This window comes from Metopolophium dirhodum, chromosome 5, assembly GCF_019925205.1.
Source record: "Metopolophium dirhodum isolate CAU chromosome 5, ASM1992520v1, whole genome shotgun sequence".
NCBI classification, from domain to species: Eukaryota; Metazoa; Arthropoda; class Insecta; order Hemiptera; family Aphididae; genus Metopolophium; species Metopolophium dirhodum.
The window spans coordinates 1,172,691-1,196,381 of NC_083564.1; the positions used below are offsets into that span (position 1 = coordinate 1,172,691).

At 34.7% G+C, this 23,691-nt stretch overlaps 2 protein-coding genes across 5 annotated transcripts in view; both read right to left on the minus strand.

Annotated features, from left to right (window-relative positions):
- The window catches only part of LOC132945961 (neuroligin-4, Y-linked-like), a 454,653-nt gene that overhangs the window by 191,941 nt on the left and 239,021 nt on the right, over positions 1 to 23,691 (minus strand). The window lies entirely within an intron of this gene.
- On the minus strand, positions 3,537 to 17,623 carry LOC132945058 (uncharacterized). 2 transcript variants are annotated; one of them, XM_061014679.1, is made up of 6 exons: positions 16,905 to 17,623; positions 15,680 to 15,770; positions 9,191 to 9,265; positions 8,092 to 8,274; positions 3,943 to 4,215; positions 3,537 to 3,844 (listed from the first exon to the last, which is right to left on the minus strand). In XM_061014679.1, the coding sequence occupies exons 2-6, from the start codon at positions 15,758 to 15,760 to the stop codon at positions 3,800 to 3,802; spliced, it is 657 nt and encodes a 218-aa protein (XP_060870662.1). In that variant the 5' UTR covers positions 15,761 to 15,770; positions 16,905 to 17,623; the 3' UTR covers positions 3,537 to 3,799. The 2 variants fall into 2 exon arrangements, with proteins under 2 accessions (XP_060870662.1, XP_060870661.1); XM_061014678.1 differs by lacking the exon at positions 16,905 to 17,623 and having other exon boundaries at positions 15,680 to 15,974.

Genomic DNA, 23,691 nt, shown 5'->3' on the forward strand with positions numbered 1-23,691 from the left:
GAATTAATATTTGATTTGGAACAATGGGGGACACAATATATATTGTTTTATTAACACATTACAGTGCTTAGGAACGTTGATTAAAATATATACTATGCGAGTGATGGACAACAATACAGCGCGCGTGTCGGTAGGTAAATAATATATAGGCATTGTACAGGTTGAAGAAAGTCCTGACAAATAAAATGACTTTTGCTCTAATCGATATTTAAAATTTTTTTTTTTTTTGTATATATAATTTATTGACTCTTGCGTTACATGTACGATATAAAATTTTAGATTCTGAGCGAAACGATGAATGTATATTGATTTTACAAAGATGTGTGTTTATTTTTTCATTTGTATCTGTGTACACGATAAGTAGTTGAAATAATTCTTCGATTTTCCTCTTCAGTATCCTGTTCGATGAGAAAATGAATCTAGTTGGTGCATTTGGGAGGTCAAAATTCCAAGAAGTTTTCAAAAGCACCGGGAAAAACAAAAAAAAAAAATTGCATAAGTTTTTCCACTCGAGACGATCGCCGTTTGGAAATAATATAAATTTAAATATCTAAACGCGCAGACACGCGTTTCATTCCGTCTGCAGTCGACGGGTACCTATATCAATTTCATATAATATATTGGTATATTATGAAAAACTCACTCGCGGTGGACATTTTCATCGAAACTATGAATAATATTATACGCATGATGGCGATCCATCTAAACGCTCACACTATCATCGTGTATGCCTTTAATGCCTAATGAATTTATTCAAATTGTGTTTTTTTTTTCATCTACTTTTGGGGCAGTACAAATGTTTTGATTTTCAACTTCGCGTTGGTTTCTGGTACCGAGTTGCAAGACCTGGTTGATACTTTAGGGAAGTCAATATAATAAGAATAATTAATACGATGAATATAATAACATGAAATGTCAACAACAAGTGAATTACGTAGTGCAGTTATCGACAAAATATAACGCATTATTAATTATTCGATCGAGTATCCTCGTCATAATATTTATGATTATAATTTAATGTCGTCAAGCATACAATATAATCGTTTCAGATCCTTATGGGACAGCGTACATATTTTATTGTCACTCTTCCACAGTTACTCGAAATTTGTACATCGTATAAAGTGATATGAAAATCAAAACTCTACTCTGATGGCCACAGACCGTCGACCGACGATCGGTTAATATTATTTGTTTCAAATTTTTTTTTTATCAATAAAAAATTTGATCGAGACGATACGAGACGTATAATTTTAGTGACACGGGGCGCTGCTGAATTGCGATAGACTGTACGAGCTTCTCGTCGTCCGAATCTCCGATAAAATATTATCACGAGAGGCATAATGCGAGTGCATAACATAATAATATGTTCGTAGGGTGCATGTAACGGATGACGAGAGACATGAATGTCCGTATGGGATACGACAGACGATGTACCGGGAATGACCCCGTCGCCGGCGTCGGAAGTATAAATAATAATCGAAACACGTGTAGGTCTGAGGAGCGCGTGGTGATGTGGGTGTGCAGGGGTGGACTTCTCGTACCCAACTATACTTATCCACTCACGCCGCGTGGGCCACGCGGGTGCTCCGTGCGTTTGTGTAATATTGATTTTTTTTTACACTTTTACAACGATATATTTTAATAATACCTGCAAAAGAGAGTCCGATCACCTAGCCACCGTAATCATCGCGGCTGCGGGTCGCGTCGAACACTATTATAATTGTGTCTCGAACAGTGTCGACCATAATGTTATATATTTTTATAATACAAATAATTATAATACGACTGCGATGCGCGTTATTATGCGATTATATCGACGTTTTGAAAGCGGCGTTGGCAAAACGGTTCGGATATTTTGAATATTATATGATATTAAAAACCAGTGGACTGTTCGCGCGTACGTTTACAGCTGCAATACCATCGAAAGTAAGTTATTATAATATTGTGACGGAGGTGCGCCTCTGCAGAAGTCTAAGTTCAATTTTTTTTTGGCTCTGTATCTGTCCGTCACCCTATATAAATCGATCCAGTGTACTACAACGCGGCGATATGATAATACTATTTATTACAATATCACATAACATAATATATATTATATACATAGGTACGAGAGCCGGGCTTGTGTGCTGACAAATGTTAACATCTACGTAAAATATAATATGGTTTTGTCGACACGAGCGTCCTACGCCATATATATATTTATTATCAACGGACCGCAATAATCCGGCCAAAGTTATATTAGACGCGTTACCTATGTTTAATATTATATGTATTATTATCGTCGGCTGTTTCTATAAACCTCGAATAATGCGTATACCCGATTTATCGTAAACACATTCAATACTGTGCACCGTAAAATATTATATACTATATTATGTGGACGGGCAATAATAATTACAATACAAATATGATTGAAATACTACGGCATCGATTCAGCACTTTGAAAATACATCAACTCATACTGTTTGATTATATATATTATTATATAGCAATATACGGCTTTAATAATACTTTGTACATATCACGACGTCGAGATTCTAAAGTTGAGGTAGGTATTATTATTATTATTGTATATTAGCCATTAGGTCCGTACGGTGATTATAGTGTATACATTTATATTTTTTTTTTACAAAGGTGTCACTTATATTATTATGTAATTACTGTTGGGAGATATTTATTTATAATAATTAATAGGTATTGATATTATAATATAATTTACATTTCGTTTACCGGCGTAAATAGTAAATATTAATGATTAAGTCTCGTAAAATAGTATAACACGCAACATAATATTATATTATATTATAAACGATATTATTATTAAATTATAAGAGAAATAACTATATTAAAGAATACGATTTTTCTCATAAAGAATATTTTAGACATATTGTAGTACGACGAGACATTTAATAAAAAACGAAACATTGACAAAAACATATTTTGAAAAATGTCCATGATAGTGTAACTACAATGTAAAGAAATCTTTGTACATGACAAATTTCATTAACCGAGAAGTAAAGAGTTTGTATTGTAGGATTTATTAAAAAATCACGAAAACACATTGAATAGGTATTAAATTTAACAAGAAAATAAACTTCTTTAGTGGTGCCTAAACATAAAGCATATAGCTTACACATCAAAATTATGTTAATATGTTGGTATAGGTACCTAAAATAGTCATATTTCATCATTGTTTATTAAAACAGATATCGGCAAGTCATATTTTGTGATAAGTTTTGACATCAAATTCAAATATTATAGTATATTAATAACACAGTCATCACTGTAGATCACAAATAATCAGGCATTAATATTCGTGTTCTGACTTATTTAGTTATTGTAACTATTTTTTTGTTTAATATACGTCTGCTAGATTATTTCGTATAACAAAAAAATGTTTAGAACAACTTTTTTATTGTTGAAAGTACGAACAGTAAATTTCCAACAATGCCAACAGAATTCGCTAAAGACTTTTACAATATTAATGTATCAAATACAATTAATAATGTTATAATAAAAATATATAAGTCACATAATTATATTTTCATTATTTCTCAATATTTAATTTTATGAATCAATTTCGATCGTTGGCATTATATACGTTTATTGGCGTATCTACTATATTATAAATATATTTAGTTGAACGCGTGACATATACGAATACGCGCCAATGCCAAAAAAAAGTCAAAGTAAATATACCTTAAAAGGTACATATAATGTAAAATATTTTCTCGTTACACACGTACGGAGCACAGAAGTGAAACTGACGCACTTAGCACACTGCATAAACTATGAACTGTTAATATTCCGTGTCGCGTTTCTCGGGAATGCTTCGGACTTGTTTCTGCAACACAAAATCGAAATTACATTCGCGTTCTTTTTTATACACCTTTCAGACACATCGTGGCATCACGCACAGATGATGGTCCACTGGGATTTTACCAAAATTCCTTTGAGTGTCCCGATCATCATATCGGCAACGTCTCTCGTGAATCCGTCCACGTCCCGTTTCACGATTTCGGAATCCGATTTTTCGTAAATTTCGGCACCGTTGAGCACCAAGTGCTTGTATGCGGTCATGAACTGTTTTCTGAACGACTCCAAAGTGAGCGCGTCGGGAAGATTCCAATTGTCCTGCGACAGTGTGTCGATGGCTCTATACCAGCTGGTAACGGCGTTTTTCACCGTTTCACTCACGTCAGGCCTGTCTTGTAACTATATATCATAATATATTAATATCGTTTGAGTACAATATTCGCAAACGTAACGTCCTATTAATACTACAGCTGCAGTGAACTTACAGATATTATATGAATGAGGGGGGGGGGGTACACGCTCTGAACAAATAACTATTATATTAATGACGTATTACGAAAGCACACGAGGTCACGATGACGTCGGATATACCCCGCGGAGACGTGCAGCGGCGAATAATATCTGAAGCTCGACCTGCAGTGGAAGGCGTGACGAAAAAATAATTATTTACTGCCCCAAATTTATCGATTTTTGTAATTTTTTTTTTTTGTTTTCGTTCAGTTATATTTATTTTTACAATTACCTATTTAAAAACTTTGTTATTTGTACAATAATATTATAATATAGATTATAGATACACATCATAATCAATACCATCCCGATTAGCCCGTCACCAACCACCCAACCCCCTCAAATATGCCACATGCAGATAGGATATAATATATAATACAATTTTATTGTTACTGCAAGGACGACAATGAGGGATTATATTATTGTTATATACACCATTGTCTTTTTTAACGTGTCCATAAAATATTCGATATTGTTGCTGTTTGGATATTTTTCGACGTCACGCACACATACATGACATTTTGTAAGGATTTTTGTGCGATTATACGGTAGAAAACACATAGTTTTTCCAAAAGAATGTAGTAATATATTTTTGAAAAACGTGCATCCGGCGAATTGCAGTTTCGTCGCGACGTCGTGTCAAACGAACAATAATGTGCAGATATCGACAAGAGCACCAGTGTTCGGATACGATAAGTATTTTTTATCTAGATAATGGAACTCAAATGTATCTAGATAGATATACAAGATAACTTAACTCATTTATCTAAATAAAGATAAAGATGAATACTTATTTATCTAGATAAAAAAAAGATACAATTTTTTTTTAATGGGTTTTAAATTTAGGTTTATTATAGTTGAGAACTAGGAACATAATAATAATAATGATATAAATAAAAATAATTACATTATTTATAAACCATAAACTTGGTTATGAGAATCTGTATGAATATTTAAATTGCGTTTGTACAATTTCACGATTTTATCAATAAAAAATGTATCTAGATGAATTTATTTAGATTAGTAAAAAAATTATCTAAGATGAACGTTTAGATACCTTGTAACTTTTTATCTAGATAAAAGATGAACAAATAATTATCTAGATATTCATCTAGATAAATTTATCTAGATAAGTCCGAACACTGAAGAGCACACATCGTAACCGTGTTGTAATATTATTATATTATACACTTGGATGAAAACCGAAAACACGATAATATTATATAATATACTCGCATACATAATATTATTATTATGTATGTCTAAACGCTAAATTAATATCGTTCCTTTCGGTCTATTATTCGCACTCGGACTGCGTAGCGCTGTCGACCAAACTGCAGTTTAAAAGTCGGCCTGCAGAGGTGCGTATATCATAATACACGCGTAGGTATATATCTATAAATAATAATTTTATACCCATAATATTATGATACCTAAACCCGCTTAGCTGCCTCACATACTAACGTCGTTTCCGCCTCCACAGCCGCGGAAAAGGAAAGAAAAACACCGTCTGTTGAAAGTTTGCATCGGATAACGCGCCAGCGGTTCTACGGCGTAAAACTACCATTATAATAATAATATGGAACACGTCTGTGCGCGTTTAAAAGTCTCGCAAACGAGTGATTAATCCTTTCGGTCGGTGTCCGCGCCATGCGACGCTCCGACCACGGTTGTGTTATACTCGCTAACGGCGGCGAAAAGGCTCTCGAAACTTAGACATTTCGTGGCCGACCTTACACCCCCAACGCAGTCGTTTCGACTGCGACTTTCGTAAAATAACGCGTGCCCTCCTTTACCTCCCACCCCTCACCCGGCACAGAGTTAGAGAGTTCTACCATGGCCATTTGGGCATAGGTATCGTTCCCTTTTACCCCACTCCCTTTTTTCTCTCTGGTTAAGTATAGATTTATAATACGATATGATATTGAACCATAATATAATACGCACTGATTTTCTAGGTGGATTTTTGTGATTTTTAAAAAAAAAAACCATCCTGTTCTTATATTATAGCTATAAACAGCAAAGTGCATATAATATACACTTGGGGTATAATAGACCTCCTCTAAGGGTACACTCCTCAGCCGAGAGCTCTGTTCCACGCCACTCCGCTCGCCTAAATACTTATATTTGTCTATAAAAAATAAAAAGCCGTTTGTTCGATATTCGACGATATTTATACATCAGACATATATATATATTTTTTTTTTTTAATATTATTAATCTAAAAAAACAATCTGTTCAAGGTGCACGATAAGTTATTTACAAGGTATTTTTATTTACAAAAGCGTAATCGTATGGATTTACGGGCGTGGATGAATGGCCGTTTGCAATGTACTCGCATAAAATACGTAACGCTTTATTTTTATATACTAACTATTATATTATATAAGTCACAGTTACGTTTTCGTTTCAGCCGGTCCGCTATTGCCGGGGAACCATTATAATATTTTTGATTGTAAAAGTATTTTTAGCTGTTACTTATTATACGTCCTAAGTAAAATTTTAAAGTTTTCCTTGAAAAATCACTACTAATGACAGAAAACGGAACCTAGGTACGCAGTGTCGATACGTGCCACGAGCAAACTCCGTGGTTAACTGTGGTATAAGTTATGACACCTTATTATGATATGATATTATAGTTACGTGTTTCGATACCTCGCACGGTACGAATTTTGATTTTTCTCACGAATTTCTTGAAAACTATCCGGGATTCCATCGAAACTTTGTCAAGTTTTGAGTTTGACAATTGGTCCATACGCCAACAACTATCTACCATAGTATAATAATAATATACGTGGTATACCACGTATAGGTACTCGACATTAGGTTAATATTAGTATTATTAGCTCGTTTCGGCTTATACGTTATAATTATTATCATACTGCTATTGCTATATTATTATCATTATTATTATATCAAGTTTTCGGTTTTGAATCTGACGTATTTTCCACATAGCCTGACACGCATTTTCGATCAGCCCCCCCAGCAACAGGTACATATTATTATATTTTTACAAGGTTATAAGAAGTTTGTCGTGCAAAATTAGACGAGACCACCATCACAAAATAAAAATACAAAACATTAAAAAAAAAACTGTAAATCGATGTAACTTAAAACGTGATATCTTTTGTTTTCCATTGTATATCATCACCAAAACGCAGTTCGATCGACACGATATGTGTTCAATAACATAATAGTATGTATTGAAGATGTCTATCATACAATATTACTCGTACATATGTATTTTTAGTTCTCGAGTGTATTCCCGTTTCGTCTATACTCCCCTATCACTGGTCGCCCGAGACGTAATAATATAATATTATTGCTCGTCATGTCGTGCGACTTACCGAGGTTCTATTCTCCAGTCGGTGGTCGCATGATGGCGGTGACGTCGAACGATATTATGACGAAAATCGAATTATTGCGCGGTATTGACGGCGGCGGCGGCCACGTATAGAGCTGCTTCCGGATTACCACCGCCACGTACACTGGGGATATATATTTTTTTGTCCAGAGATCTTAAACCAGTAACCCATATCTATATATCTATATTGCAATTATATATATATATATATATCTTATTTTATTAAGTACGCGATTTCGGAAATGAGACGTATTGGCGGCGCGAGATAGTGCGAAAGGATTGTACGAGCCTTAATCGGGTGTTATATAATATATAGCAAGCCCACACAGTCAAATCCGCAAGTCCGCACAGTATATATAATATGTACTGTGTGAGTGTGCCCGTGTGTGATATATACTTACGGACTTAGCCCAAGCGGCCAACTTGGTCTTGAACCTCACGCAGTAATTGAGAAATCCGTTTTCGGCGATAATGCCCAGGGGTGCGTCGCACGAACGTACATCGCCGAATTCGGTCCAAGCGGACGTGATGTAGACGACAGCCATCTCGTAATCGGAAGACCAGTCAAACGGAACTTCGTTCGTCTATATATATATATATGTGTGTGTGTGATATAATACATATATACACACACGTGCCAATATTAGGTATATACACCGCTTAGGGATTACAGTTATATAGCTTATACCGTCTTCACAACGTATGTGTATAATATAATATAATATATATATATCATTACCCTGCAAAAGTACTCGAAAAATCAGAAATAAAAGTGTTACATCAGCAGACTTCCACATTTTATATAGGTACCGTGAGAGGCGTGCGCAGACTCTAATCTCGGATGCAATATATTATACAGAATAAAGCAGCCCATTTTTTTTTTTAACAATCGGACAAATCGCTATCGAACAACTGAAATTATTAACAATATTGTATATGATACACAGATTGGGCGTGTCATTACAGTGGCCATAATAATATAATTAGTCATTTTGACTAGGTTCATTTTTGTTGTAAACTAGGTATAATATTGTGCAAAGTATCAACTATTATCATTTATCTAACATGAACTAATTGGTTCAGATCCATATTGTATCTATACTGATACTGAATAGTTAATTTTTCTGACCGTGACCAACTTTACTATAACTTGCCCCGATGCTGTCCGAAATCAATCGGCCCAAAAAATGTTGCAGACGCAGCAAAGGTGAACCTTTTACTGCACTCGTGCGCACGCCTATGACAGCAGGTACCTGTATATACGTCAACCGTGGTGGCCTCACCGTTGATTTCCCTTTTTCCTTGTGCTCCTCGGAAAAAGAGAAAACTTTACGGTGGAGCCGCTCCGCATGATAATAATATTATATAACAACAATATACACGTACGATATATTGTATAGTAATAATATAATATTGTCGTGTGTAGCATACTATTACTATTATTATTGTTATTATTTTCGTTTTCGTCGTTGACGTCTCCGCGCCGTCAAAATTACTCACCGAGGACATGGTGTCGCCGACCAACGACGACGCCGAAGGCTTTAAACTTCCGATGTGGTTCGCGTGGCCAGCAGACTGGAAAACCGAGAATACATATTAAATGCGCGATAATGTGTCTGCGAAAAAATCGATTTAACCACACACGCGCATCGTCGTTCCATTATATTATTATATAGCCACGCGCGCGTAATTTCAGCGTTCGTAAACGTTATGAATTTTAATATCACAAAAGTCAAAAGATAGAATTTTGTAATATCGTAGTGCACATTCATGATAATATTATAGGCTGCAAACTAAAATTGTATATTTTCTAATTATTTATTCTCAAATCTATTATGAAAATAGCTTTCCGACAACGAGATGCGCAGTCTCTGCAAAACAAAATTAATCATACTTGAATTGTATACTATATACCTATGCCCCTATATTAATATATAAATTAAAATCGATGATTGAACAACGGCTTGTTTTAAAGATTAAATTCTCATGTTTTATTTAGCGGGATATTAAATAATTGCTTTGATCGTTAAATCGCGTCTGAAGGATGTTTCCGATGCAGTAATTTTACTAATTAAAATACAAAATATTTATTAGGTGCGCCGTTTACAACTCAAGTAGGACCGTTGGAAATGCCGGAAGGTATAGGTACATCTCGGTAGTCGGGTAGTCATAATATTAATATATTGGTAAGTATACCTAATGATCACGCTGATCCGCATATATACCCGCTATAACGTCTATGCACCGCGAAACGGATAATAATATGAAAAACTATAATATAATAATCCGTTTTTATACGTTGAAAAAAAAACCACGGTTTTACGATAGCACCTATAACGCGTATCGATATATTATAATGGAGAATATTCGCCTCTTCGGTCCTTCGACTATCCTTTGGGCAGGTCCTGCGCAACGTCGCACAAAGTGTCGTAAAATCAACGCAGCTTGCGCGCATAATACGTTTTTAATTACAGTCTTGTAAATTATTTCCCGACCTTTCCCGGCCCGTTGCGGTATGGCATAAGTTATGGGCGCGTAACGAACGAACAAAAGCCTAAAAAAAGAAACCGATAACAGCAGTATTATAATATTATTATTATTATTATACGCCGCGACCGCATTTAAGGCGACAGAAGAAAAGTCGGGCTACACATGTCATGTCGTCCCCGCGCATACGTTTTCCCGTAAATTAGATGGTAATATAATATTTCAGTACAACGCATTTCCGTGAAAATCTCTTGTCGCACACTCGCGAAGGGTTTTTGCGACGTAGAATTTCGTCAACACCCGTCGGATATCGTCTAGACGAGTTTTCCCAAAAATATTATGTTTGTGTACAGAAACGACTTTAGCGCCGAGTCATCGAATTTACCACACGGGAATAAATGTATGGTTTAGTCTTGTTTAGCTCCATTACAATTTATTATAATATCATCGAAAAAAATTCAGTACCTACTATTAATTGAGTCAGTTATACGTTATTATTAGAAATACGAATTTACATATTATACCTACTGAACTATTATAAGCCTTCTACCTATACCTAGTATATAGTTAAACAAAATGAAAAATTGATTTGCAATATTATAAAACAATTTTGTATATTATGTAAACTAAAATAGAATTTGTATAAAACAAATTTAAATGAATACATAAAAAATGTTGCCACCGTTACTCACTTTACTACCTCATAGCTTAACATGACAATGACGACCCACTATACTGACACCACTCACGTGACAACCCACTGTTATATTATTATTATTATTTTATAATTGTATTCTGTTGCGGCGTTAATGATAAAAAAAAGGTATAAAATTACCTTTGAAAAAATATTGTAAGTTTTTACATTTACGCTCGGCCGCAACCCTTTGGAAATTTACGAACAGGTGTGTTCCGGTAAAGATAATTTCGTCAGCAGAGAGATGAGCGGGAAAAAAGCCATTTCGCTCGCCTCGAATTTTCAACACTTAATATTAGTATAACCGAGCGTAGATACGGATTTTTTTTCAAAATATCACGCCCGAAAAATTATGCAAATTGTATAAAGCGATTTTTTCCCATAATAATAATAATAATATAGTACTCATAAATAAAAATGAAATCCACGCACTTTTCGCGTATAAATAATATTATTTTGGTTCGTGTTTTATTTTTATTTTTATTATTACCGGAAAACCTAATCGAATACGAATTTACCGAACTCGTGTCTGGCGTTCATAAAATCGCGTTGTACATCGATCAAGACGAATAATAAAGTTACGTCCGCCGACCATAATATTATTATTATTATGCTTTGGCCTTTGAGAACTAATAAAGGTAGGGAGCTACGCAATAATTATTGTTATATCGCCAAACTCGGCCGCCGCCGTATTAGACGTAATAATATTATATCGTTATGCACTTACGTCTTACGCACATCTGCTCGCAATAAGTCCATAATATTATATTGTTATGCTAATTATTACGTTAACACACAACTTGTATAAAACGCGTCCGTGTCATATGCACAACACACACACACACATACACACTAATCCATTGTGTTAACTTAACCGCAGTGTTGATCTAACCATTATTGTTTTGCCTCACGTCATAATAATAATATTATACTATTCGTAAATAAACGAATAACTACTATTCCGTCGACTACAACTACTCTGCTCGAGTTATAGTCGAGAGTCTATTATATTTATATTGTAATATAGGTCCTAGCTGTTGTATACAATATATCGTATTGTACGATGATGATAATGCCCTGTGATATAGATAATATAGGTATACAATATCGTCGGCTTCCTGCCAAAACTAGGTGACGGCATATTATTTCACTATTTTGAGATAATGGCGCTATCTAGTGTTAAACATTATTATCAAACGATTTGAAAGAGGCGTCTATTAATGATTTATTTTATTTTTATTTATCACGATAAACACAACAATGATGATGTTAATAATAAAAAAAATTCACACTTAAGCAAAAAACTTGATAATTGGCATAAGTACAATCTAATGATGATAATCTGACTATGTCCAATAAGCAAAATATTTAATATTAAACCAATATAGATCCAGCCAAAACAAATAGTAAAAATCATTTTCATATTCAGTAAAACTCATTAACGGTTAGATACGGTTTACATACAATACTTTACCAATAAAAAAAACAGTGTTATATTAAATATTTCGAAAAAAAATCCAATATATTTTAATGCAGTAATACAAGCAGATTAAATATCTTAAAAATTAAAGATTTTTTGGGGTTGAGACCAAAAATGTGCTTTTTTAAAAACTTTAAGGTCGTTTACTGAACAATTATTACTATTTTGCCGTTGTAGAGTTTTGGTAGGAAGCCGAATAATTATACAGTTTCATATTTTTTTCTTTATCGATCTCGAAATATAAAAACCCGTCATCTGTGGCCATTATAGTTAGGCATTTTACAGTAATTTAGAAAATACGATATAATATCCTCGCGCTCACCTCGTCCTGGTGACGGGCTGACCTTGAACATTGTACGCCAAACGTATACAACGACACTATTCCTGAAACGCAATACCGCTGAGATACGCATAACGTCGTCGAGAACGAATTGGAATCGTTAAACCGTTTACGGTCTCGCAGAAGTTCACATAATATTTTTACGAGCGCCTATCGAGACGGTATAATATTATTATACCACTATTATATATTATTATTATTATTATTTATTCGTACAAGTCGACTTGTAAGACTCGACACCTCAGAGCCGCCGATATTTCGATGTACGACTGCGTGAGGTGAAGAAAATATTATCTATTCCGGTTGCGCGGTCGATATAATAATAATGTCTATCGATTACGATTACCATCATACACATTTTTTAACGCGAAATTGTTGGGATCTGAGTTTATATGACGTGTACCACCGTATATAAAAGTATAATAATATATTATTTAGGTACACCGGAATATTGCGGACTTGGTTTTTTTTTTCGTTTTACGAAAATCGAGTTGAATGGTTTTTTTTTTATTTTTTTTTCGAAAGGCAGCAGACAAAACGATTATCCAAACGACAATTTATTTGTAATAGTGTTTGGAGGAGGTAGGTGGTGGTGGTAGTGGTGGGGTCGGTTGGAGAAATTGACCAATCGGTACCAATAAAAAGTTTTGAAACTATTATATCCCCGTACGCGTTGGGTATTTTCAGTTCAATAAAATACAATTTTTTGAACAAACTGTATGGACAAATCGCAAAAGCCCAATCCAAACTACCCTTAACGGTTAAAACATGTAACAATGAACGTTTATTTTTAAATTAAAAATAAACCCATACCTATGCACAAGTAATAGTATTTTTATATAGGTATAAACCATAGAAAATATATTAAACGGTATATTATTATATATATTATTTTGGAACTAGGTTATAAATTGCATTATACACATACAAATAGTATTACAGTAAAAAATGTTGTTATGAAAGATAAAAAAAAAAATAACGAATTATTATGAATTATCGAAAGTATGCGAATCACAAAAGCTTGAAAAAACATAGAAAAATAATTTACTTACTTAAAACGCTGAGTTCATCGTTATATGGTACATAAATTAAACCTTTGTTATGATGTAAACTTGCGTAAACATCTATTATACTTAGATATTGACTATGCTAGGTACAGAACAATAATGGATAACTTACAATTAATTTTAAATTAGATCACTAACCCAAGTTAGTTTTTGATTTAAATATTATATATCATTATGATTTTTGTTCAATTTATTTTGTTATTTAAGAAGAATTGACTATTTTAATAATATGGCCAGAGATTATTTAATATATCGATAATATTCTTTATAATTTAATATTTAAACATTTTTAAGTATTTATAAGGAGTTGCATACTTTGTTTATAATAAATACCTACGACTGTTACTCTGAACTCATTATCTGAAATAATACTAATCTTTTATTTTTAATTTGTCGATATTTATTCCGAGTAAAATAATAATATATTATTTAAATTATAATTTCTTTTTAGATATTATCCCATTTACGATAAGGACTTAGATTACTACTATTGAGTATTGAACTATTCACACAGGCGTATTGATAATGGCTGCGGAAATGAAATATTACATAATTTTAACCTCGCACTAGTCCAATGATCCAAAAAAGAAAAAAAAACAATAATACATTTTTTAACAAAGCGATTATGTTTATTTTCCGTTATTTTAATTCATCCTAGTTTAGTAGTTGGCTGTTTGGATTGGATGATATATTTCGTTACATAAAATAAATGAAGCAATGATATATTTTTGTCAATTTAATTAATTCAAGTTTTAATGTGCAGCAATAAAATAATATGATAAAGAAAACCAACGTTGTTTGCGCGCAAATTAAATTATACATTTCACTGGCATACATAAATCGCCAACTGAGTAATACCGTTGGGAATTGGGCATTTTAATAAAAGTAGTTAAACTCTATCAACTATTTAGAACCATGTTATTTTTGTAATTAAATTATAGACTTAAATGTATTAGTAACAGTTTTCGCAAACCAGGCGACCAGTTAAGATTATTACGTTTTTGGTCCGCTTGACTGCTGTGGTAATTTATTGTAAAATGAAAAAAATTGCTATCAAAATCGAAAATACAAATTTTCAGTATGGATATTTATGAAAATTAAGTTTATCCATACATGTCAGACTTGCGAGAGGTCTGAATATAAAATATAATTTATGCATCTCTACTGAAACGTTGAATCCCAAAGTCTACGCTGACTTGAGTCGAAAAGGGGTGTAAGGTCGATAATCTATAACTATAGATAAGAAAATATACTAATGGGATCCGTGTCCCATTCGTTCGATATAAACTGTAAATTATTATAGCTAATAAGCCGTTAATAAATTAGATTTATACATATTTCGGTTTACAGTCAAAAAATAATCTCTTTAAAATTAAATTTTTGGACCGCCAAAAGTTAATATTATACTCTTTTAATAATTACGATGCGAGAGGTAAAGGTACTAGCATCATTGTCATAGTGTCATTATACGAAACAAAAAATCAAAAAATCTTTGCAAACTCATAAAAAAAATAGCGAGCGACGTATTTCCAAGAATTAAAAACAAACTCGTCATATTTATATTCCTATGCTTTGCGTATTTATGAGTGCACACTACCAAATTTACGGATCAAAATCACCTCTTGTGAGCATAATTTTCGATCGTAACAACGGAAATTGAAATTATTATATCGATGAAATCGAGAAAAGGCGTCAATAAACAATACACACATATATATACACCGGAACTGACTGCGTTTATACATCCTTGACCTTTCGACCAAACGGTACTCAAGTACACGAACTATGTGCACACAAAAACTCAACAAACAAACGATGACGACCGCATACCACATATACCGTACTGTCGCGCTCGTGGTTACTAAAAATATAATGTCACGATATTATTGCGAAGTTAAAGAATAAAAAAGAAAATGCTTACTTGAAGTGATTCCGAGCCGGTCGACATTGCGACGACCGCGACAAACCATAATACCGAACCTCCTCCCAACCTTTGGACCATGATGCGGCGGCTAGACGGTTATATTATTATTATTATTATTATTATTATTATTATTATTATTACTGTCGGTCAACTCTGTTTGGCAGGCATAATATAATATATTTTTATTATATTATATTATTCATATTTTGTTATATTATTATTATGTTGTACGTCGAAAGTGAGAGACGCGTTGGCGTTCTGTGGAAAGTCGCACTGCATTTCAACAGTGGTGCCCAGCAGCGGGAGTCGAATAATAATAATATTATTATTATTATCATCGGATAGGACGTGAAATGAGATAACAAAAAAGTTAGTGGGAAATGTTTCTCGTACGTATAGCAGTATGATAATAATCATACACGTCATAATAATAGTATACAGGGGGATTTTTTTAAGCGCGCTTACGCTATGTCTATGCTTAAATAATGCATAATATATTTTATTTTTGGTTTTTGGAATTTTAAAAACCCCTTGAAGACCATATTTTTGAATACTCGAGATTTGTTGTACCACTTAAGGATGATGATGTGAAAATACAAACTTCTGTTTTTAAACCACAGGATCCCCCCTTTTTCACTTTTAATTATTCAGCAGATATTTTTTTGTTGAGAAATGTGATGTCACTTTTTAAAAATGATCCAAATATAATAAATATTACATCTAATATTACATAGGTATAGTTTATATTTTTGTAAAACCAGTTTTAAGGATTGTTATTTTTATTATAGTACCTATAATCATCTTAAAATAACTCAGAAACTACTCATTATCAGAATTTGGATTTATAGATGACTAAAAGTTTTCCAGAAAATCATTCGCTAAATAATTTGCAAAAAAAAAAAAACGTTGGGGTAGGGTTTTCATTTGAAATAATAGCAGTTTATATAGCCACAAGAAGCTATTAATTAAGTGGGCACTACAAAAAGTAACAGAAATTTAAATAAAATATGCACTATCAAACGGAAGAATGAAGGTCAGTAATCAGTATATGATGATGATGATGATGATGATGATGATTAAAAAACCATTCTGTATACGAATCGGTGTATAGGTACGCAGGTGCCATCATTAGCTGCATGCGTGATCTCTCGCTGTGAAGCTGTGCGCGCTTTGGTATATATACCTAATAACCATAATATTGTAACATCATAATATTATATACCTGGTATGCTGGTTGACCGTCGTCGCCCGCCAGTCGGTGTGGGGCAGTGGGTCGCAAAGTGTTGAAACCCAATTACGGCCCCGGACGGTCAGTGTAATATAACAACGACGATATGCGTGGACTGTGCGCTGGTGCAATGATCGCAATGGCAATAATCGTAATGATAACGGTTACGTATAATGCGTATTATTACGGTCGTCGACGTCGCGGGAGTGCGTTATGGTCGCAAATAAATGTAAAAGTCACTCGCCGAACGCGCCCGTTTTCGGGGCCCATAAGGTTTTACGATGAAAATTTCCAAAACGTTAAAAATCCACTAAGCGCGACCTCCCGCGGTCCCCCGCGCGACACGACGACTAATAATCGCTTTTCCCTGCTGCCGCCCGTGCGTTTTCTTTTTTTCCGTCCAGAGCACGAAACACAATACTTTCGTGTTTTCTTTTTTTTTCTTCTTATATACGCGTAATTACATCGTTGTTGTACGACGACGAAGTATACAATATAATAATAATAATAATAATAATACGACGTTTCGGCTGTTTGCGCACACGACGTTTATCCCCCGCGCGCGACCGCTATTATATCCATACAATAGGATAGAATGATAATAATATATTACCTACCGTTGAATAACATTTTTAACGTCTTCTTGACGGACGTAACGTCCAAACCATAGTCGCGGCAAGGTAAAACGGGGTGAAAAAAAAATAATAATCGCTCGTCGTAAAAAGCATAGCTGGTTAAATTGCAATGTGCACGTGGTATATACGTCGTGTTATACATACACACACTGATATAATATGCTTGTGACAATAACGTGCGACGACTGACGCCCTTTGTAAATAAACGGCTTTCAAAAAAATATCTCCCCACCAAGGCACTGTAGCTCTGCCACGGGTAGCATAATTATTATGTTATATTAAAAACTGTTACACGCAGTGAAGTCCAGCTAGTGGCAGAAAATTCACGTGATCAGCAAAGTCCTCGTACAGGAGCACGCGAAATCCCGACGCGATGCGTGACGGACATGTAGAACAATCTCCGTGGACGTGGTCTGTGACATGCGTGTTTCACAAGAGGTGAGAGCAAAGAACACGATGAAATATCGCGAGAGAGCTTCATTGCGATGGGAACTTTCATGAAAGTGGAAAGAGAAAATAATAATAATCGCTTGTCGTAAAAACTAGGTATACATGTTCATATATAGACTTTGTATAGGTATATAATGCGTGCTGTTCACACCAATATATGCTTGCGAAAATACCGTTCGACGACTGACGCCCTTTGTGGAAAACGGCTTTTAAAAAATATTCGTCATCTCCCCCACGGCAAATAATCATCGCGTAATCGTAAATTAAACTGTTGCGCGCAGTAAAGGCCGCCTAGCTAGTGCCGATAAATTATATTTCGGATCGTCAGCAAAGTCCTCGTATATTATATAGGAACACGGGAAATCCCGACGAACTCTGCGTACAAGTGGTCACGAGACACGTGTTTTACGCTGGAGGCGACCGAATAAATAACGAAACATCGCGAGAGAGAGCTTCATTGCGACGGGAACTTGCAAGGGTCGTATAATGTTCGTGTGGCGCTTTCGAAAACAGAGACGTGGCTAGAGAAATGTCTATACCGAGATTCAAGTCCGGTCTCCGCAAAAGTCGTTATAATAATTTTTTCGGGGACTCGACATTTTTACCATCGATAATAGTAATTTTGTGTGTTCTCTAAACGTATCAGGCATACCTAAAAACATTATATTACAATATTATGATTTCAAATTTCTCATCCGTCTAAAATCTAAAAAATGTTATATGATAATATTACCCCAGACGGCATCGGCATAATATACAAATCATTTGAGATCCTAAATAGTTATTAAGGCTACCCCATTCGACAGATTATCAGCCGCCTCCCCAAAAAATCGAAATTCCGATTTCACGCCTCTACATGAGTGGGGGTACGCTCGGAAAAGCGCAAAGCTCCGGACTTAGATATTAGCGACAACGAACAGGTAACAGCATGACGTAAGTATACAATATGATATTGGTTTATGACGTATTGAATTGATTGAATTACTCGTGTACCAAAAAGGTACTTACTCCGACGTGCTTTTCGTCGATTGACGAATATCGTCTTTCTCGGTGTGCTCTACAAAAGACGGTATTATAATATTTAATGTGCTTTGGCGCGTGTTTGGTGATGTTTAATTCGCGGACCGGTGCCTTATATAGCATAATAGTGGCGTGCGCGTTTGAAATTCGATAAGTTTAATGTAAGACGAGAATAATTGAACGACAAAATGATAAGTTTATTATCGAGAAAAAATACTTGGAATTGTTCGCGAACTCTGTTCGGATTACGTATAGTATTTAAACGTTAAAATATTATAATATGTAAACACTGTGCGCAGCATAATATGTTGTATATAATTATATATCCAGGAATTATCGACAATGAAATTCCGCGAATATCAGAATTCAGTTTGCCAAAACTTTAAGACGATAAACCACTACACAACTATTATGGCGTAGGGAGCGCACAAATTTTAAATTTGCACACACTGCGTTATTTCAAATCCAAGACGACATAATATATTTTATAACGTAATAATACTATAAAATTAGTGTTCCGAGCAAGACGTATAATATACGTAAAATAATATTACTCGGTGATAATAATATTGTGTATATAATATAATAAATAATAATAATAATAGTAAATATAAGTTGTATCAAAAGAAGATCTTTTTTATAAAATAAAAGACAACTTGAAAATTATATGGGATAGGTAGTATTACATTACGGTTTCGCGGAAATAAATAAAAACTGATGGTAATTTTCGACAAAATTGAGTTAAAAAAATTCATATAATACCTATTATACTATTATATTGTTATGCGATTGGATGCAAAGCAGTTGCGTGGCTCGATTTTACAAAATTTTATTTACATATGCGACTGAATTTCGCCATCTATGTACGGTTATGGTTTCGTATTGGATACATTTTAAACAATAAAATCAATTAGAAAAATGTATTTACTTTTGTTTTTTTACGATTGGGTTTTGTATTATTTTTGTTTAACCACAGCTGCATTATTATCGTTAAAATATAAAACAAAGATGAAACAACGAAGTATGAAAACAATGTCATTGGATCACGCAATATCGTAACATACATATTGTTTGATACGTACATATTTGCGTGATCAAAAAAACATTTAGAAACTTAAAGGTTAAAGAAAGGTTAGGACTGAAGACAATTATATTCAGTTCAATAAACTGAGCTTTAATTTTTCGGAGGAAACCCGTTGCCCACTAATCACCGTCTGGATGGTCTAATAATTCCCTGAATCAGTGGTGTGGTGAACACATGTTTTAGTGAAGCCATGATGTACAGAATAATAATATATTTCAGTATCTTTACCCACTTTTAATCCCCTTAATATTATAATCTATAACACATATAATACAATTATTATGCGACTGCATAAACTTTTTCATACATAATTTATCCAACCACTCACCTCCTCCCTACCACTAAAAATAAAAAAAAAACAAAGATATTTCCACCACGACGCATGTGGGCATCATAAAACCACGTTAATCAAACGCTTCTGCACTGAATTTTACACTGAATTCATTTACGATACTTACAACGGATGAGTTCTAAGCTGACGAGTTTGAAAAACGGATATAATACAATTATTCATAACTCTGTCGAGTATACTATGTCGTATATTGCAGACAGTCGTCAAAATAATATTATCTAATACATATTATGTAATATATAGGGGGGAATTTTTTTAAATTGTAAATTATTGACATAGGTTAGGCCAGCGGAGCAATAATGTGCTGAGGCGACAATAATATTTTCTATATAACACCGCCGTACTCGCAGGCATGGCCCCCGTTGTCGCTGAGTGATTCGGCGAGGACGTAGCTACGACGTGCGTGTAGTACGGGCTAGGCGATCTGAACTTGCTAAGTGTTTTATTTATGTTTGTTTTAATACAATAAAAGTGTTTCCGACCTGAAAACCCGAGTTAAACATTATTTTAGTCATTCTTACGTTCTTACCTTTTATAGGAACAGCGCCGGGATATACGTACTACGTGTCAATGAAGTTTTATTAAACTGAATAGTGCCAAGATGTATATAATCTTTGAGTCATTTCAACTAGATAGGAACGAACTAAGAATTGACAAGCGCATACCATCGTACTTCAACGAGTTGACAGTGCCATTCTAATTAACTTTAGAGAGTGTCATTAACTAGAGAATACGAGGGTAAGGCGTGTAGTTGGTTTACCGCGTATTGTCTTATACGGGTGATACCACAACTATATAATGGATATTGAAGTCGTTGTTTGGTAATGATTGCGGCGGCGCCGGCGACGGTCGACAGATAGTCTATAGCACTCGGCGTTTTATTATACACTTTCCGGATATCATAGTATACGATATTGTCACTATTACAATGTCGCACAACGACACGTCCGCGAAAAACCGAGGGAATCTTAAAAATATTCACTTTTTTCCACTCCGCTCGCTTATATACGAGCATACGATATCCGACTGGCGGGGAACTATAAGTACTGCCACGACTTGTATTCAACCTCGTCCATATACATTTACTCACCCTATCTATCCCCCCCCCCCTTTCACTCTCTATCTCTATCCGTCTTCCGGCACGGTGTGTGTCTCGGCCGCGGAGGCTGCGATGGCGACGCTGCAGACGACCGACTCCTATATTCGCACGTACGACGGAGGAATAATAATTTTGGCCGCCATTATACCATTATAATATTATATACGTGCACAGGGGCTACACAAAAGACACGCATTTATTACGCGCTTTCCCGCCGTCGCCGTCCATTTATCACACACACACACAAGCTATAAATACAGTCAAGCCCAGTCGGTGTCGACTATAAAATCTGAATTTTGTCGAAGGATCAAACGTCGTATATTCAAGCGCCCTTAAAAAATCTAAAGCAGCTATATCTGGTGTTTGATGTAGACAATGCAGATGTTTCGTTGAAAGTTGTTGAGTTTGAATGTCATCTACACTGTACACTTATCTTAGTATCGTGCAGTCGTCACCGGCGGAAATCGAACCGGCGCGGGGGCGACCCGCCGGCGCTTGTCCGGTTTTCCACGTTCAAAAGTGGAAAATAGAAAGCCACGATCGAGACGACGCGTCTATATTATATAGTGACTGTCAGTCCCCGCCGGTGTGGCATAAGTCTGAACGTCAGCCCTGCGGATGAGCGAAATTCGTGAAAATAAATGGGTAGGTACCGCGTCGAAACGAACACAATGTCAACAGAGAGCGCATTGTCACGCGTGGTCGCAGGTTTAACATTTTATTTACTTTTTCGACCGCGATGAGTGTATAATAATATTGTAGGGCGACAGTCGCGGTGCACTCTAAAACGCACCCGTGAGACCGATTGCCGCTCGTGCGCCATTACCGCATAATAATAATAATAATAATAATAATAATAATGAAATTGCGACGTGCAGCGCCGGTCTCCCCCGCGAGTTCCGATCTGCATACAACCAATTTATTTTCGCCAGTATTATACAACGCCGTTAGAAACAATTTTCGGTTAATATGATATTATATTTTTAATGTCGCGTTATCAGCAAGTATGATTATTACACGGTACGGTGTTTTACGCGTACAGCTGCTGCGACTTTCGACCACGAGATTGAATGATGACGTGTGCCTGTAACGCATTATATATTATGACATACACTTTAACATAGGTATATGGTTGCGTCACGTCAATGGCGAGCGTATATCATTTTACAATGCACAGTAAAACCTCCCAATAACGGACCCCCTACAAGACCGATATCACTTTACAACCGTCCCGTCGTACCTATATCCCGTATATTGTATAGTCTCCCTACAAAGGAAGCAACCACTCGTTTATAGCGGAAGAATTAGTTAATACCGCGAACGATTGTAGTACTAGTCAATTGATTTTAATATTTAATTTATTTTTAAAGCATGGCGGGGAGACAATATAGTTCTCTGAAAATGATTTCAAGCACCCCAGCAATAGGCTAACGCGTCATGTCATTTCACGTCATGTCTACGTGATTTTTATCAAACAAATCGAAAATAACATTTCATTGTACAACATAATGTTTCTGTATAGTATTTAATTTGGTCACTCGCGTACAATATGCTGCATGGCTAATAGTCTGCACTACGTTCGGTATCCCTATTACCGCAGTTACCACCTTGTTCACACGAAATTTGGCACTAGACGTTATATTATTCACTGTCCGCATACGTTTCGATCCACGGTGGCGAGGTACAATATAATATATCGTAGTTATAAATGTGATAATTTTGGTTATTATAATTGTATTATTAGTTGTATAAATGTCAAAATGGTTTCTTATTTTGATTTTATCACAAAAATAAAAATCATGATAGCAAAATATATAAAATATAATAAAAACAAAATAAACATACACATGTATACAGATTCAAAATTATGTGATTAAGTAATTTAATCTGTTTCAGAGATTGAAGTCGTCTATAAAGTGATACGCCTCCAGTCAATTTTTTTTTATTGTTCGCATATGATTTCATCTCTCAATTAGGTTTCCTCAAAAATGTTGTACTAAATACCTGTACTTCCTTAACGTACATGTAAATTATATAATATTACGTTATACTTATCGTATTGATTTAAACACTAGTTGTATAAAGGACTCAATAGTACTGTGAATATTATTGTCACATACTTTTCGCTAAAATAACAAATT